Source organism: Aquarana catesbeiana, linkage group LG02 (genome assembly GCF_042186555.1).
Source record: "Aquarana catesbeiana isolate 2022-GZ linkage group LG02, ASM4218655v1, whole genome shotgun sequence".
Lineage (NCBI taxonomy): Eukaryota > Metazoa > Chordata > Amphibia > Anura > Ranidae > Aquarana > Aquarana catesbeiana.
The window spans coordinates 338,084,683-338,100,098 of NC_133325.1; the positions used below are offsets into that span (position 1 = coordinate 338,084,683).

A 15,416-nucleotide genomic window follows, 5' to 3' on the forward strand; every position below is an offset into this window, starting at 1 on the left:
CCAGCAAAAGCAGAGCAAGCCATGTACTGCTGCATGCATAAACTGGCAGTGACCTGCAGATGTACTTTGTTCAGCATTTCGAAGAATTGTTATCTGTGTTTCAGTGTAAGACATTTGTGACACATACTTGCATTGGTGCTAGGCCAACTGCGACAGGCATGTCACTTATTTGTTTTAGAACAAAGACGACCTATTTTCATTCCATTTTTCCGTTTAATTGCATGAGATGCACTTGATGAAATGCCTACTTGTTTTCCCCCTTTCTATGGACATTGCTAAAAATGCATTAAGAGTTCGAAAAGCTTTTGAAGACTAGGATGTTTCTATTAGTCACCACAAGATGGCAGTATGTATTAATGCATTTCCACAGCAGTGACTGCGTATTCTGTAAATACATTTTCTTAAAGCCAAACTCCAGGAAAAAATCACTTTGTAGATTGGTCCAGCTTATTTAAAAGCTCTAATGCAGTATATACACTACATCCAGATTGCTCCTGGAGATGCTAAAAATCTTGTATTCATGGCAGATTTACTGTTGGGTTCGCTTTTACGGGGGCTGCTTCTGTGCGTTACCATTTCCTACAGTCATTGATAAAACACCTTGTATACTATTCACAGAATGCAAGGTATTCTGTAATTGGACAAGGGAAACAAGGGTGGATGAACAGGACCATCTTGTCCAATTACAAAATGCCTTGGACTCAGCAGATCTCCCATTACATGTTACCTGCAATATACTACAGGAGGGGGGGATACAAGACCAGTCACCCTTCACAAGCAAAGAGCCGCATTGACTGGTCTGTATTACAGGAAACTTCTGCACAGAGAGGAAAATACAAGAGCCACTTCATCATGCTGGTTTACTGTACAGATATGGACTTTACATTCTCCACCTGTCAACAGCTCTTAATGGTCTATTTAACACAAGTTCCTTAAAGGTTCACGCAAAAGTAGAAGCAGAAGATAACAGCTGCTTGGTTCTGCATTGGGGTGCCTTTGTTGTTTGGGGCTTACTTTACCAATTCCAACAGAAATTTTAAATATTAAGCTACTAGTTTTTCTAGCACTTTTTCTAAAGCAGGCAATCTTCATCTGTATGCAAGAAAACCCAGCCTTCATATCAGCTGGTCAGGGTTGGTAAAATTTGTGCCTGTCGTACATTTCTGTGTGCTCGGGCAGGTGTTTGATTCCGATCGATGCTTTGTTTCACTGGGTGCTGCAAAACTCCAAAATGAATGCAGACTTTGGCATCTAGTGATTGTGTTTCTACAGCAGCCACTCACTTCATCTCCTTTGCAGAATGTTGAGAACTGGACCAACACGGAAATGTACTGTATAAGTGTATAGCAGTGTACGACTGTCATAGATGCCATGGACTGTGCGCTGATATGCTCGGATATAGCCTGGTACTATTGCAAACACTAGTATAGTCAGTGTATGGGTGTTTGTTAAAAGAAAAATAAAGATGCTGGCATTTATGAACAGGCTCAGCCACTTATGTGCTAGAGTCCTAACTGCTATGTAGGAGTGGTGATGGGTAAGTTCCAAATTAAAGTAATGCTAATTTATAGCAAACATATTCTTCAAACATTATCTTAGACTTGGACCTTTCACATGTGACACACACTGGTATTTTTGCACAGCACTATGTCCAGAAACACAGGTGTTGAATACCTCAAGGCAAGTCCATAGTCAAGCACCTCACTTTTTTATTATTATTGTTTAGGGATGCAAACCACTGCATATGTTAGAGGGACCCAAGTCTTAGCCAGTGCACCACTTGACACTTGCATTTTATTAAGGCTTTAAGTCATCTGTTTCTGATAGTGAGTACCCTTTTATATTTTACTTGAAGGTGTATTAAATGTCTGTGTGATTCCTCTCTGCGTGGTTTATTCATTTTGTTTTCATATCTCATTGGTAATACTTTTATTTATACAGAGTCGGGCTCCTATATCTGCCAAGCTAGTTGCAAACATGCTGTCTGTAGCTGGAGCTGATCACATTATCACCATGGATCTCCATGCTTCCCAGATACAGGTATGATTCTTTCTCAATAAACACATACACATGGAGTTTTTTTGTTTTTTTTTTTTGTTTTTTTTTGTTTTTTTTTTCTCAAGTCATTTGTTCTGTTTAAACTATTGTTTAGTTCACATACATTTCTATATCGGCTGAGCTTTTATGTAACTGTATTTTGAAGAAGTCATGGGAGCAGCCAGGTGCCAAACTTAATTTACAAAATTCCATTGAGAGGGCTAACAAATCTTGATCAACTTTTGTTTCAAGCACAATTGGCCAGGTGGTCTTCTACAAGCTACAAAAAATGGGTCACTGCCCCCACCTACAACTGGTCTTCACAGCAAGGAGCACTGGAAGGGCAGATGCATGTCAAATAAAACCAAAGAATTTCCATGCTCAACTTGTCAACCAGCCTGCGACCAACCGAATTAACCTGTCTAACAGTATGCGTTATAAACAGGTTTAGTTGCACACATACCCACACATATTTTTATGGATATTCTAATGGATAGATGAAGGGCAGATGACTGGAGGGAGCCCAACCCTCCTTAAAGGTGCAGGAACTCACTGAACACCCAGCACATTGCACAATGGCAGCAAAGGTGTCAGTGCGTTGCCTGACCAGTATGTCAACAATACAAAAAAGGTCACTGCCCCCACCTATAACTGGTCTTCATGTGTCTGCCCTTCCAGTGCTTCTTGCTGTGAAGACCAGTTATAGGTGGGGGTTGGGCTCCCTCCAGTCATCTGCCCTTCATCTATCCATTAGAATACATGTGCTCCCACTGTGGAGATTCTTCAAAGGTAGAGTTAGGGTCTGCAGGATACAGGGGTGCCTTGTCGTGGCCTGCAGCTTATGCATGTATTTGCAAATGTGTGCAACTAAACCCCTGTTTTTTAACACATACTGTTAGGTTAATTTGGTTGGTCGCAGGCTGGTTGGTAAGTTGAGCTTGGAAATTCTTTGGTCTTCTACAAGCTATTTTTTTTTTTTTTTAAATAAAAAGTATACAAGCCAGTGAGACACAAAATGCAAAATGTCATTTTATTGTGAATCTAAAAAAGTCAGATTCCTCAGTACTCAGTGTTTTCAGGTACATCTTGGGAGATTGGTGTCCTCGGGCTTCCTTCTCCTTAGCGTCTCAAGAAACCTACGAAACTCTGCACTCTTATGCTCCCTGTAGTCCATTTTTTTTGTGATGTATACACAACTGTATAATATATGTAATCTAGAAGAGAGGTGTTTAAATGGTGGTACTAATGCTAAATAGGAACCATGATTGATTGTATTTTTTTATAGTTGTCTCTTCTGTTCTTGGTCTCATTTCATACACTAATACTGGCTAGGAAAGGGCCTTTTTGTTTTTTGGCCTGCCAAAGTGTGTGAATTGTGAAGCTGGAAATCTACTGTGTTTTGCAATAAATGAGAAAAAGGGAAATGTACAGAGCTTAAGCTTTATAGAAATGTGATAGATTTTTTTGATCCAACTGTAGATATTTTTTTTTTACATTTTCACATTTTTACTAGGAGTTTGACTTTGGGACCTTTTATGAGTCCTTCCTAACGTTTCTTCTCTTGTCCAATGAGACTGCTACAGTCACCAAATTGGAAAGGAAACTGTTATTGGATGAGATGCAGGTGTATCTCAGAAGTCAAGACCCTCGTTAGAGTAGTGCCAAATTTTGCATTTTACTTCCAAATGTTTAAAACAGTTGACAGGTGCCTCGCGAAGGTGTCCTGAGGTCTACCATATACATTTCCGACACTGACAGGTTCATTTGTTAGTCTCCCACAGGGTGGATTTGATTAAAATCAAGTCGTATTTAAATCACTAGTAAAAAGGCTTAATTCAAATCTCAATTTAAATTATAATTTTTAAAGAGCAACTGTCATCTCTGTCCTGCTCTTCCTCTGACCCGCTGTTGACTCACCAACAGTCCCATTCACTTTAATGGGACAGCTGGTGATGCGGCAGTGACACGAGAAGGTGGAGAACATGGCGGCAGCAAGTGAGTGGAAGCCGCCTAAGGGGCGCTGCCATGATGGATATGAAATGACAGTTGCTCTTTAAATGTAAGGACTTATTGTTGCTGGTAGTTGGATCATTTAATATTTGCAAATAAAATTTAAGGTTTTCGATTTAGACTAATAAGCTGTCGGGTTACTAAAACAGCGATATCAGAACCAATTCAATCATACAGTTTGTAGTGTACATAGTTTTGCAAAACAATGGGATAAAGGAATATTCCTGAACTTTGTTTTATCTCATGATTACTGTGAATTTGTGTGAATGCATCAATGCAGTGCATGTTCTGAGCTTGCAGAGCTTGGATTAATTAAATGAGTTTACCAAAAATGTAAATATTGCAGAATATACTGCCTCATGCTACATGACTAAGCTCCATTTTATGCTGAATAAAAATTATTAATGCATCTTAAATAGAAAATTCTCTCTTAGATACATTTTTACTCCAAAAGCATTTTATTAAAATTTGATAAGAATCAAGAAAATCTGATTTAAATCAAACTTTTTTTTTTTTTTTTTTTTTTTTCATTATCGATTTTTTTATCCACCCTGGTCTCCCAGGTTAAACTTTAGGTGGTAAAAGGGCTAGTATAATGTACATGCCTCTACAATGACTATGTGACTGGCAGTGCCAGATGATATGAACAGTTGTTTTTGTTTGTCATTTCCATGACAGATTAGGCAGGAGTCTGTGTATATCTTATGGTTGGCAGATGAGATCTAACAACCTAACTTTGCCTATAGAGGTTTGCGTTCTTCAGCTAGACAGCAGTGAACAGATTTGAAGTGTGTGTGTGTGTGTGTATGTGTGTATGTATGTATGTGTGTGTGTGTGTATGTGTGTATATGTATATATATATATATATATATATATATATATATATATATATATATATATATATATATATATATATATATATATATATATATATATATATATATATATATATATAAATTTCTTGAGAGTTTAGATGTAGGACTTTTAACCAACATTCACTGGTGGTAAACCAATCACTGTCTGATTTCACCTACATTGGATGTTTGTTAAATGTCAGAATAACCACTTTATAAAAACTGCCCTTATGTGTTAAAGCTTAGGTCTGATTGTTTGCTGTATGTCCATTGTTCTATTTTGGCTTTGAATAAACTTGCTGCTGTTTTTGTTTCAGCTGTCTTGTTATGTAAATGTGTGGTGTAGTATTTCATTTTGTGTTTTTCAGGGTTTCTTTGACATTCCTGTAGATAATCTGTATGCTGAACCAGCAGTACTGCAGTGGATTAGGGAGAACATCCCTGAATGGAAGAACTGCATCATTGTATCTCCTGATGCCGGTGGTGCCAAAAGGTACTAGCATTATTCTAGGATTAGAGACATACTGACCCACAATGGAGTTATCTGGAACTAATACAATTAAAGTGGAACTAAACCAATAAAATCAAAAATATACATTTTAAATTCTTCTTTATTATCGAACAACATCTATGACTAGTGATATTTAGATTAACATGGTAAACACATATGATCACCATGTGAATTTTAACACAGTATATTTGATCCCAAATGTGAATTGCAGGCATGTAGAGGTTTTTTTTTACATACGTTTGATCATCTTTTAGGGGGCCTTGGAAATGAGATATTCTGAGAGATACAGTGAATGTGATTTAGGGACCTTAGCTTGTAAGCTCCTCGAGGGTGGGGACCGATGTGAATGTACAATGTATATGTAAAACGCTGCGTAAAATTGACAGTGCTATAGAAGTACCTTAAATAATAAAAATAATACATTATATAATGTGTGTGCTAGGTTTTATTGTCAAAGCATAATTGAACAAGCTGAAGTTAGAAGCTGATCGGTTACAATGCATCAGTTTTATTAAATCTGCCCCACCGTTTATACAGCACTGACAGAGCACATGTAATAGTGAAGCTTGGTCCCTACCCCCCTCCCCCATAGGGTAATGTTATAATGTGCTAGTATTGCATTGCTTAGAAAAATTAAAACTTATCCCAGCTGCACGCACGCAGTCACCGCAATCAGGGAATCCATCTTCACCTGGTCTTCTGTCCAGTTTTGAGGGCTTCTGGGCATTTAAACAGCTGAGCCACAATGACGCCACTCCTGCAGCACAGCTCTCAATGGATAGCATGCTGCCCATTGAGAGTGCAGTGCGCATATGCTAGTGATATCACCGGCTTTTACACATGTAAATATCTCCTAAACTGTGCACATTTAGGAGATATTTTGTGTACCTACAGGTAAATATTGTTTTCAGTTGAGCAAGAGCATGACTGTTTCCATTTTGTAGAGTTGAACAATTATTCTTGTAAAATGCACTATACGTTCGCTTTGCATGAACTTTGGTTAATAAAAGGTAACTGCACTATGAGCCTGTGCGCTTGCTTTTATTTTACTAAACAATCAAAGACAAAGTAAAAATTTGCACTCACAAATGGAGGCTTATATCAGGCATGACATACAAAGTGGTTACTTTGTATCCCCCAGTATGGTGTCTGAGCTGAAAGCTCTCTGATTCCTCAGAACACTGCAGGTGTTAAGTACCGAATGGTGGTTTTTGAAAGTGGCAAGGTTCTTGGATTTCAGTTACCCGGTTTAAACTATTTTAAAAGTTTTTTCTTTTTCACTATGGACTTGCAGTGACGTTAGGCGTTGGCACAATCACTAGTTGGTTTTTTAGCATTAACTTAAGTGCATTTGGCATTGCCCAAGCACTAAGATATCCTTTATACTGGAAAATGCCAGGTTAAAACACACCCCTAGACTCACATTCCTCTCTTATTTTGGCATTGCTGCAGAATTGTGTGCACTTGTGGTTTATATATAGTACACATATTTTATCCATTTTTATTTTACATACCCCTGAGTAGATGCACAATTAAATCCAATTTTGACCACTAGAGGTCTCCACATGCTGCCTGATGCATATCTTGATCTGTGTGTGTTAATGTCAGAAACCGATGCTACTATAGTTCTCCCACGAGAATTTATACTTTTATGCATCATACCCATAAAATTACTTGTAGCAGTATATCTAGAACTTGATATATGAATATTTGATACGTTAACACCATATGGTACATTTTTTGTTTATTTTATTTATTTTTAACATTAATCCTGCTGTCTTTCACAGGGTGACATCCATTGCCGATCGACTGAATGTTGAATTTGCCTTAATCCACAAGGAAAGGAAAAAAGCCAATGAGGTGGACAGGATGGTATTAGTTGGAGATGTGAAAGATCGGGTTGCAATTCTTGTTGATGACATGGCTGACACATGTGGTACAATATGCCATGCTGCTGACAAGTAAGTAATGGCTTATCTTAAATAAACACCCATACTGATGTGCTGGAATGTTAAAGGTTCCTGTTGAAGTAAAGTCTGGAGTCATTGGGCAGTTTTGTCTTAAGCATCTGATTATCCTTGTAAATGGCCTTTTCAAATTATTCAATTTATATTTTTGAGGTTGTCTGACTGGGTGTGTTTATTTTAGTTTTTAAATGAAAAATAAGGTGCTATTGAAACTTGGAGCCAGACAAGTTTAAAGGACAGGACAGGATTCCGTTTCATGGTACTAAACAATCCCTGAGGAACAGGGTGACTGTTTTAAGACAGCTTTTCTAAAGGCAAATAGACTGTGCACTTTGCAAAGTGCAGTTGCTCCAGAGCTTAGTAAATGAGCAGAAGCATTCAATCATATGCAAGCAAAAATGCAATTTTTTTTTTTTTTTTTTCCCCCTTGCACGTGATTGGGTATGCTTTGCAAAGCGAAGCGCTACCTCATTTACTAAGCTCTGGTGCAACTGCACTTGCAGAGTGCACAGTCTATTTGCCTTTAGTAAATAATCCCCTTTGATTTGATGGACTAAATATGTTTAGCAGTGTTGTGGTACCTAATTTCTAACTGTGCACTTTGCATTGTTTTAGCAAAGGTCTTTTATTTTTTTAATTTTCAGTGTTATTTCTCTTGAAGTAATGTTAAATCTGCATGTAAAAGAAAAATGTTAATGCTTTATCATTTAAAGTGTATGGTCACTTTCATTAACATTGCTCATTTGCACTTCTTCCTGCAGTCTAGGAAAAATGCCAATATGATGGGTGTCCTTTTCTAAAGATCATGATTCCAGCAGCATGGCTTGGCTCTGTGTTTGCATCTAGCTTTGCTGTAACCAAGCTATTCCTGACCACCACTAGAGGGTGCTGTGTGCTATCGGGATATCTGCTCTACTTTTGAGCTAAATAAGCAGTCCATCTTCCAGAAGCACTTTTTTTTTTTTTTTTTGTTTCAGAGCCAGGATGCTTCAGGCCACTTGGCTTGAAACTTCAGAGAAAGTAACCCATAAAATTCAAATTTTCCAGAGGATGCTGGGAAAAGTAACAAATGTAATTTTTAAACAAAAGTGGCAGTACTTTTACTCATTTTACAAATTGATAAAAAAAAAAAAAAGTTGGGAAGAGACACATGAAAGACCTGATCTTTCTGTACTTTGTGGACCACCACTTGTAATCCTCAAACTTAAATGCTGCTCTGCTTCCACCCTGAAGCAAGTAGGGTAATAAAACAGGAGGATTAGCCATGAAAACTGCCATTTGCAGGTGAGAGCTAAGCAGTAGCCTACATGCTGTAATTTTAATACACACCAGTTTTTTGCCTTCTATGAAACGTGAACTATCATGTATTTTTCAAGCCTATCCCACACCCACCTAACAACCCCATCAAATCATTCCCCGCATCTATTACCTTTTGTACAACCACCCCCTCCCTTTAGAATGTAAGCTCTACGAGCAGGGCCCTCCTGTCGCTCACGTTTGAGAGTTCGCTCCTGTGATGGTGGGGATGAACCGTACCAGCTGTGAGTGTCATGGAAATGTCCTGTAAATTATCCAGTCGGGCTTCATGAGGCACCTAAATGGCCTACACCTATGAGGGCATTTTTTTTTTTTTTTTTTAACTACAGATGACCTTTTATCAGCTTAGGCAGTTTTTTGGTAAAAGAGAACCAACCTGTTAAAGAAATCCTTTGAGAATAGAAATATGAGGGCTGCCTTTCCTGACTTGTAAGTGCAAGCTCCTTGGCTTTTTCATGCTCCTGACTTCACTAACCAAAGAACAAGTATGCAGGAGAGCAGTTCAGACTTCACTGACTACATACTTGTTCTGGTCCAGTGAGAGCCAAGATCAGAATGACAGCTGTAGAACCAGCATCTTCAGAACCAAGTCAGCAAATGTGGTGTTTTTTTTTTTTTTTCTCTCCTTGCTGTTTCCCTTTAAAAGTATAATCACAGCCTGTATAGTATATTGTTTTAACGCCCGACCATTTTTGGTTCTAGGTTGCTTTCTGCTGGAGCGACAAAAGTTTATGCAATTTTAACACACGGCATTTTCTCTGGACCTGCCATTTCTCGGATCAATAATGCAGCGTTTGAGGCTGTTGTGGTTACCAACACGATACCCCAGGAAGATAAAATGAAGCATTGCTCAAAGATCCAGGTACTAACCTGTTCAATATAGATGAGTTTTATTTCCCTTTGTGTTCACTGGAATGATATTTCTGCAACTGCTTTCTTCTTGGGTTATTACAGTAAGATGCATCTTTACGTGAAAAATGTTTTTAGACAGGGATGCCTGTCTTGGTGGCAACTGTTGATCAATTACCTTGGGTGCATTTAGCCTGCCCGTACATGTTTTTAATCTCGGCTGGTTCCTGCTGAACTGGCCAAGATCGGAACTGTCTGTGACCGGCTTAAGAGAATTCTTATTTTTTGGAGTTTTCACTGCTTTTCTGTTTGTATTCCAATGGAGAGATTTCACTGCACTTGTCCCAGAGACAGACATCAAAAATAAACTGTTGGATTTTATTCCTTTCTAATTTTATCCAAACCTGAACCAAAATTAAGTTTTTGCTATTCAGTTTACAGCCAGATACTTGCACTTTAGAGAGCTTTTTTACAGCAAGCCTGTACAATCAGACCATAAAGAGATAGTCTTTTTATGTGAACTTGTGCTTTTCCTATACAGGGCAAAGCAACAGGATTACTTGCATCTGAGTGAGCTCCAGTTTACTTTAGTCAGAGCTTACTAAGGACACACTTCCCCCAACATGACTGTGCCATCGTTTAGCTATCGAATAATCAGGCACCCAGCACTGCATTTTAGGCAAACAGGAAATATAAGTGTCAAAGGTGTGAATTGAATGTGATAAAGGAGATATCATTTTGCAGGCTGATTTTAGTGAACGTTTTTTAGTTTTAGCCTCGTTTAGTTTTTAATATGTTTGTCTGCGCTTGAGTCTCAGTGGTCACTTTATGTATGTACGTTTTCACCTGCCTGTTAGAGGCCAGTGGAGAAGACAGCAATTGCCAGACTTTAGGTGACCTCTGATTTGTCCCAACAGATCCTGTATGTTTTTTTCCTGACAGGTTCAGGCGCTGGGATCAGTCTGTAAAGAACAGTAAAGATTTCCTTTAAATACTAACTTGTGTTTCTAGACTGTTCTTGCTTAAATCTTCGTAACCGTTTAATGCTATTCATCTTTGTGGGTCAAATGCATAACAATACTACCATTATTTCAATTAAATAGAGCACATCATCAAAAAAGATTTATTTGAAAGGGGCCCATCCACGTTCACATTTTAAAAACCGCACTCTTAGTCCACTGATTTTGTCCTCTGGCTTTCAAACAGAAAACTCGTACAGAGGTACAAGCTGAAAGCCAGAGGATATGTCTACAGGAGCCCATATTGCACCCATGATCTAATGTTTGCCTCTGGCACTGGACCCCTTTGGGGGTAGGCCCACTATGACGTGCGTAGGCTGGACTTTTATCGTAGGGCTAGCATCATGGACAGGTAAGGCAGGGTCACCCTGTATCTCTGACCATTACTCTGAAAACCAGGTTATGTTTGAAACATATTGGCACCAAAATGTACTACTTAGAGCTGAGTCGTAAGTGGATGATCAGGTGTTGTATCACACCATGAGACACACTCTTTACCACCATCCCACCTTACAGCCCTTTTAAAGCATTCAGGCACTTCTCTCTTCTCTTGGCATAGGATGATGGTCTACAACTGGGTTTTTGCATTATCCTTCTGCACACACTTACCTTGTATACAGCATTCTGCTTCACGAGTACTCCACAGGGAAATACCCTCAGTTGTAGCAAATGACAAACTAGGTGAAAGAGAGCCACTGCAAAAGCTCAGGCCCACAGTCTCTCTGCCAAGAACACACATAAAACTCAACCTCCGTGTGGAGTCTTCATTAACATTGAAGAAGAACAACACCGATCTCAGCATTTGATGTTAGCTATATCCCTGTCATACAGCAAGGTAACTAGCTGACTAAGGCAGAGTTTTCTGAATCTGTCACTCAGAACCCTTTCCAATAAAACATTTCCTTTTCCTCAAGGCCACCTTCTGCCTTTGATTCACAGTCTCTGGCATTAACAGCATGTATGTTAACACTCTGATTTAAATCTGTGGAATCCAAAAACTATCGCTTCTTCCTGCAGGCGGTTCCACCTTTTCTACTTCCATCAGGGTTTATTTCTAGGTGTGTTAAAAAAAAAAAAAAGGCTTTTCTCTCCTGTCCTACCCTCAGAATTTCGTTAGTGGCATCCTGCCATTATCTTCACCAATTAATAAATGGAATTGCTTACAAGGGCCTACTTCCCTTTCACTAATGCTTGTTAGGCGTTATTGCAGGCTTTTTTCACACGTTCATTGGAAAATTCTGGGGCAGTCTGATCATGCCCACCATTCTTCTTGTTCTACTACTAGGGATGAGCCAAACACCCCCTGGTTCGTTTCGCAGCAGAACATGCAAAAAATTTGTGCGAACACCGTTAGTCTATGGGACACAAACATGAATAATCAAAAGTGCTCATTTTTAAGGCTTATATGCACGTGAGTGTCATAAAAAGTGTTTGGGGACCTGGGTCCTGCCCCAGGGGACATGTATCAATGCAAAAAAAAGACGAAAATTCATTAATAGCCGTAAGTACTTTTAAATGACTTTTTCCCTTTAGAAATGTCATTTTGTGCAGGGACTGTTCTAAACACAGGAAAAATGCGCCACTTTACAGGCATACTATAGACACTCCCCCAGGTATGAAATTTAAAGGAATATTTCACTTTTATTGTTTCACTTTAAGCATTATTAAAATCACTGCTCCCGAAAAAATAGCATTTTTTTTTTAAACTTTTTTTTTTGGATTGATACATGTCCCCTGGGGCAGGCGACCCAGGTCCCCAAACACTTTTTATGACAATACCAAGCATATAAGCCTTTAAAATGAGCACTTTTGATTTCTCCCATAGACTTTTAAAGGGTGTTCCGCGGCTTTCGAGTTTGCCACGAACACCCCAAATTGTTCGCTATTCGGTGAAAAGGCGAACACCCAATGTTTGACTCGAACTTACGTTCGACTCTAACATCGGGCTCATCCCTATCCACCACCTGGTCTACTAATTATGTCTGAGTCTTACCAGGTATATGTTCAATTCTTGTCACTTGTAGCTCCAGCTATGTTGCTTGCAGCAGCACTGTGAAGCTGGGTTGGTTAACCCTTATAATTGGGGGCCTGTTGGTATAGTCCTGTTGTTTTTGCCCCATTCTCATTCAATGCTTTGGAACATCCAAAGATGTATAAATGGTTAAGACCAGAGGAATATTGCTTTACCTGTAAATGCCATATATTGGCGTACAGAACACAGGCCCTCCCTTTTTTCTGTGCCTTGGTTACTCTGCATTGCTTGCTACGTAACCGAGGACTCAAATAGTGGGGAAGGGTTATAGAATTCTAGATTGTAAGCTCTAACAAGCAGGGCCCTCTGATCCCTCCTGTATTGATTTGTATTGTAAGTGTACTGTCTGCCCTCATTTTGTAAAGCGCTGCGCAAAAAAATAATAATGATAATAGAAGGGGCACCCCAAGGGGATGTGTCCTTTATTAGTTTTGCCAGTGTCCAATCACCTAAAGGTAAAAGCATAGAACCCAGGCTCTATGAATACCAAGCCTGTGTCCTGTACTGTACTCCAAGATGTGGAATTTACAGGCAAGTCAAAATTCCTCTTATTTTTAATGTTTTGCCTACGGTTTTGCTTTAAGTACTTTAATCTATTATTAGTCATTTATTGTTACTTGTATGATCAACATTAGGGCCAGATATGTACAGTGTGTAGCAAGGATAGGTACTGATTACCCACAGCAAACCAGTAAGTTTGCACCAGCCCTTGCTTGTTTTGACAATTATTCTGGTTGGGTGCTAAAGGCCACAAGAAGTTTTCATGTTACACTTTTTATATTTGTGTCATATGAAAAACATTACTGAAATCAAGAAAACTAATTATGTCTTTTTTTTTTTTTTCTCTACAAGGTAATCGACATATCTATGATCTTGGCAGAAGCAATTAGGAGGACTCATAATGGCGAATCTGTGTCATATCTCTTCAGCCATGTCCCATTATAGACTGTTTTCTCCCCGCATGCAGCAGCCCTCTTGATTTTTCTTTTTTTTTTTAAAGCAACGTTAACCAAAAGCCAGATAATAAAAATGCCTGTTAGCAGTTTCAGATACTGTACCCTTCTCTCCTATCCTTGGAAGAGTGCAGCGTAGTGAGAAGATTTTTTGAATGCTTTCTGTTGATGGCCATGCTGAAAGCAACCTTGGGTTCTAGCTAATCTTACCTTTGTATTTAATAAAACCTCTGTGTATGTTTTGGATACATTACAGCTGTATACTTGCACAAGATTTATTGGTGAATGCCACCAGTTTGTTCTGACACTTTGAATGTTACCTTTTACAGTGAAAGGCTTTGGGAGGCTTGGGTTGTTTGGGAAGGGTAGGGAATGATATAAAGCAATCCTATTTTGTACTGTATGCAGTTGAAATATTAATCTTAGCAGATGTTTCATATTTCGTATGTTCTTTCTAGACTGTAGGCTATTTTGTAGTGGACAACTCAACATTAGTAAAGCTGGCATATCGGTGTACTACTTTTATGTTGCACTGTCTAGTTTCTTCCCCAATGCTGTTACAAGTTGTGTTAAGGTCCGTTTTTATGTTCTATATTTTTCGTGTTTCTGTCTTCTCTACCCATGACATTTAATAAACATCAAAAGTGCAGGTGAAAGTAAGAATTGGCAGAACTTCAAATCTACCTAAAACATAAGAGGTCTTCGCTACATGCCCTTGGAAAGGCTAGAGTGGCTCATTGAGCTTTATAGATAAAAGTAAACATGATGCAGATTTTTATTAGCAGGTCACCATAGACTTCAGCACACAAGCCCCGCTGGGTATTGAGCAAGGGCCTCTGGTGAAAAAGATACCAGGACAGAGACATGCTATGCATGTTCTATATTTTGTCACCCAGTTGACATCTTTTGTTGACTAGGGGCTATGGCAATAGTTGGGAAGTTGTTCCATAGAGATTAATAAGCTCTTCACGAGAATTATTTTCTAGTAACCTCCATTTCTGAATAACAATCCACGTAAAAGCGCTGGACATCTAAGTTGTTTGGGTATAACAAAAGTATTCAGAGGAGCGCTGAATTTCCATGGAACACATGGACTATGCATACATCAGGAAATATGTTACCCATTGCTCCTCACTGATAATGTAATGTGCTCAGTTCAGTGTATTGCTTGTTATGATGCAAAAGATGCAAATCTACTGTATGTGTTAAGATGGCAATCTATGAATACAAAGGTGCATTGTCACAAATGCTAACTGAACTGTTGGAACATGAATAAACTAACACGAGATCGTGTTGTACCAAAGCTGACACAAGACCGAGCTGCACAATGCATCATCTCTTGTTTTTATATGTTTTGTTTCTTCCAGATTGGTCTCTTGCAATTCATTTGACAAAAAATGACTTTTTTTGCTTAAACAATAAATTTAAGAGTTCTCCGTGGACCAATTTACCTTGTTGTTCAGTGTGTTTTTTTGGGGGAACAATAGCTTTCCATATAATAGTGACACTTTCTGAGTTTATCTGTTGATCTTTTTTTTTTTTTTCCTTATCTTCATGTCGGCATTGTTAAAGGAAAATTCTTCAGTGGTAGATCTATGGGAGTTTCTATATGATACTTTGTACGTTTTATGATTGCAAAAGTCCTGGAACTTTAGATATTTTATCATTTAGTGTATATTGTTTTCTACATTATTTGTGAGCTGCTCTTATTTTCCCTAGAGAATTGAGCATTGTGTGTAAAAAGATGAATTCCCTTGACATATTTTAAGAGAACAGACTTTGCTCCACTGAACTCTCGTTTTTTGGTAAACTGAAACTGTCAGCTGTACCTTCCTTCTATAAATTCAGCTGTTTCTTTAGTGTGCTT

General features: G+C 38.6%; 1 protein-coding gene across 2 annotated transcripts in view; it reads left to right on the top strand.

The window, feature by feature from the left end:
• PRPS2 (phosphoribosyl pyrophosphate synthetase 2) overlaps positions 1 to 14,999 on the top strand; it is an 81,346-nt gene extending 66,347 nt beyond the window's left edge. For both annotated transcript variants that reach the window (XM_073614855.1, XM_073614856.1), the window contains 5 exons: positions 1,942 to 2,040; positions 5,270 to 5,394; positions 7,200 to 7,373; positions 9,399 to 9,558; positions 13,449 to 14,999. In XM_073614855.1, coding sequence (XP_073470956.1) covers positions 1,942 to 2,040; positions 5,270 to 5,394; positions 7,200 to 7,373; positions 9,399 to 9,558; positions 13,449 to 13,541 — 651 coding nt within the window. In that variant the 3' untranslated portion in view covers positions 13,542 to 14,999. The remainder of the gene's footprint in view (positions 1 to 1,941; positions 2,041 to 5,269; positions 5,395 to 7,199; positions 7,374 to 9,398; positions 9,559 to 13,448) is intronic.
• Positions 15,000 to 15,416: the final 417 nt, after the last annotated feature.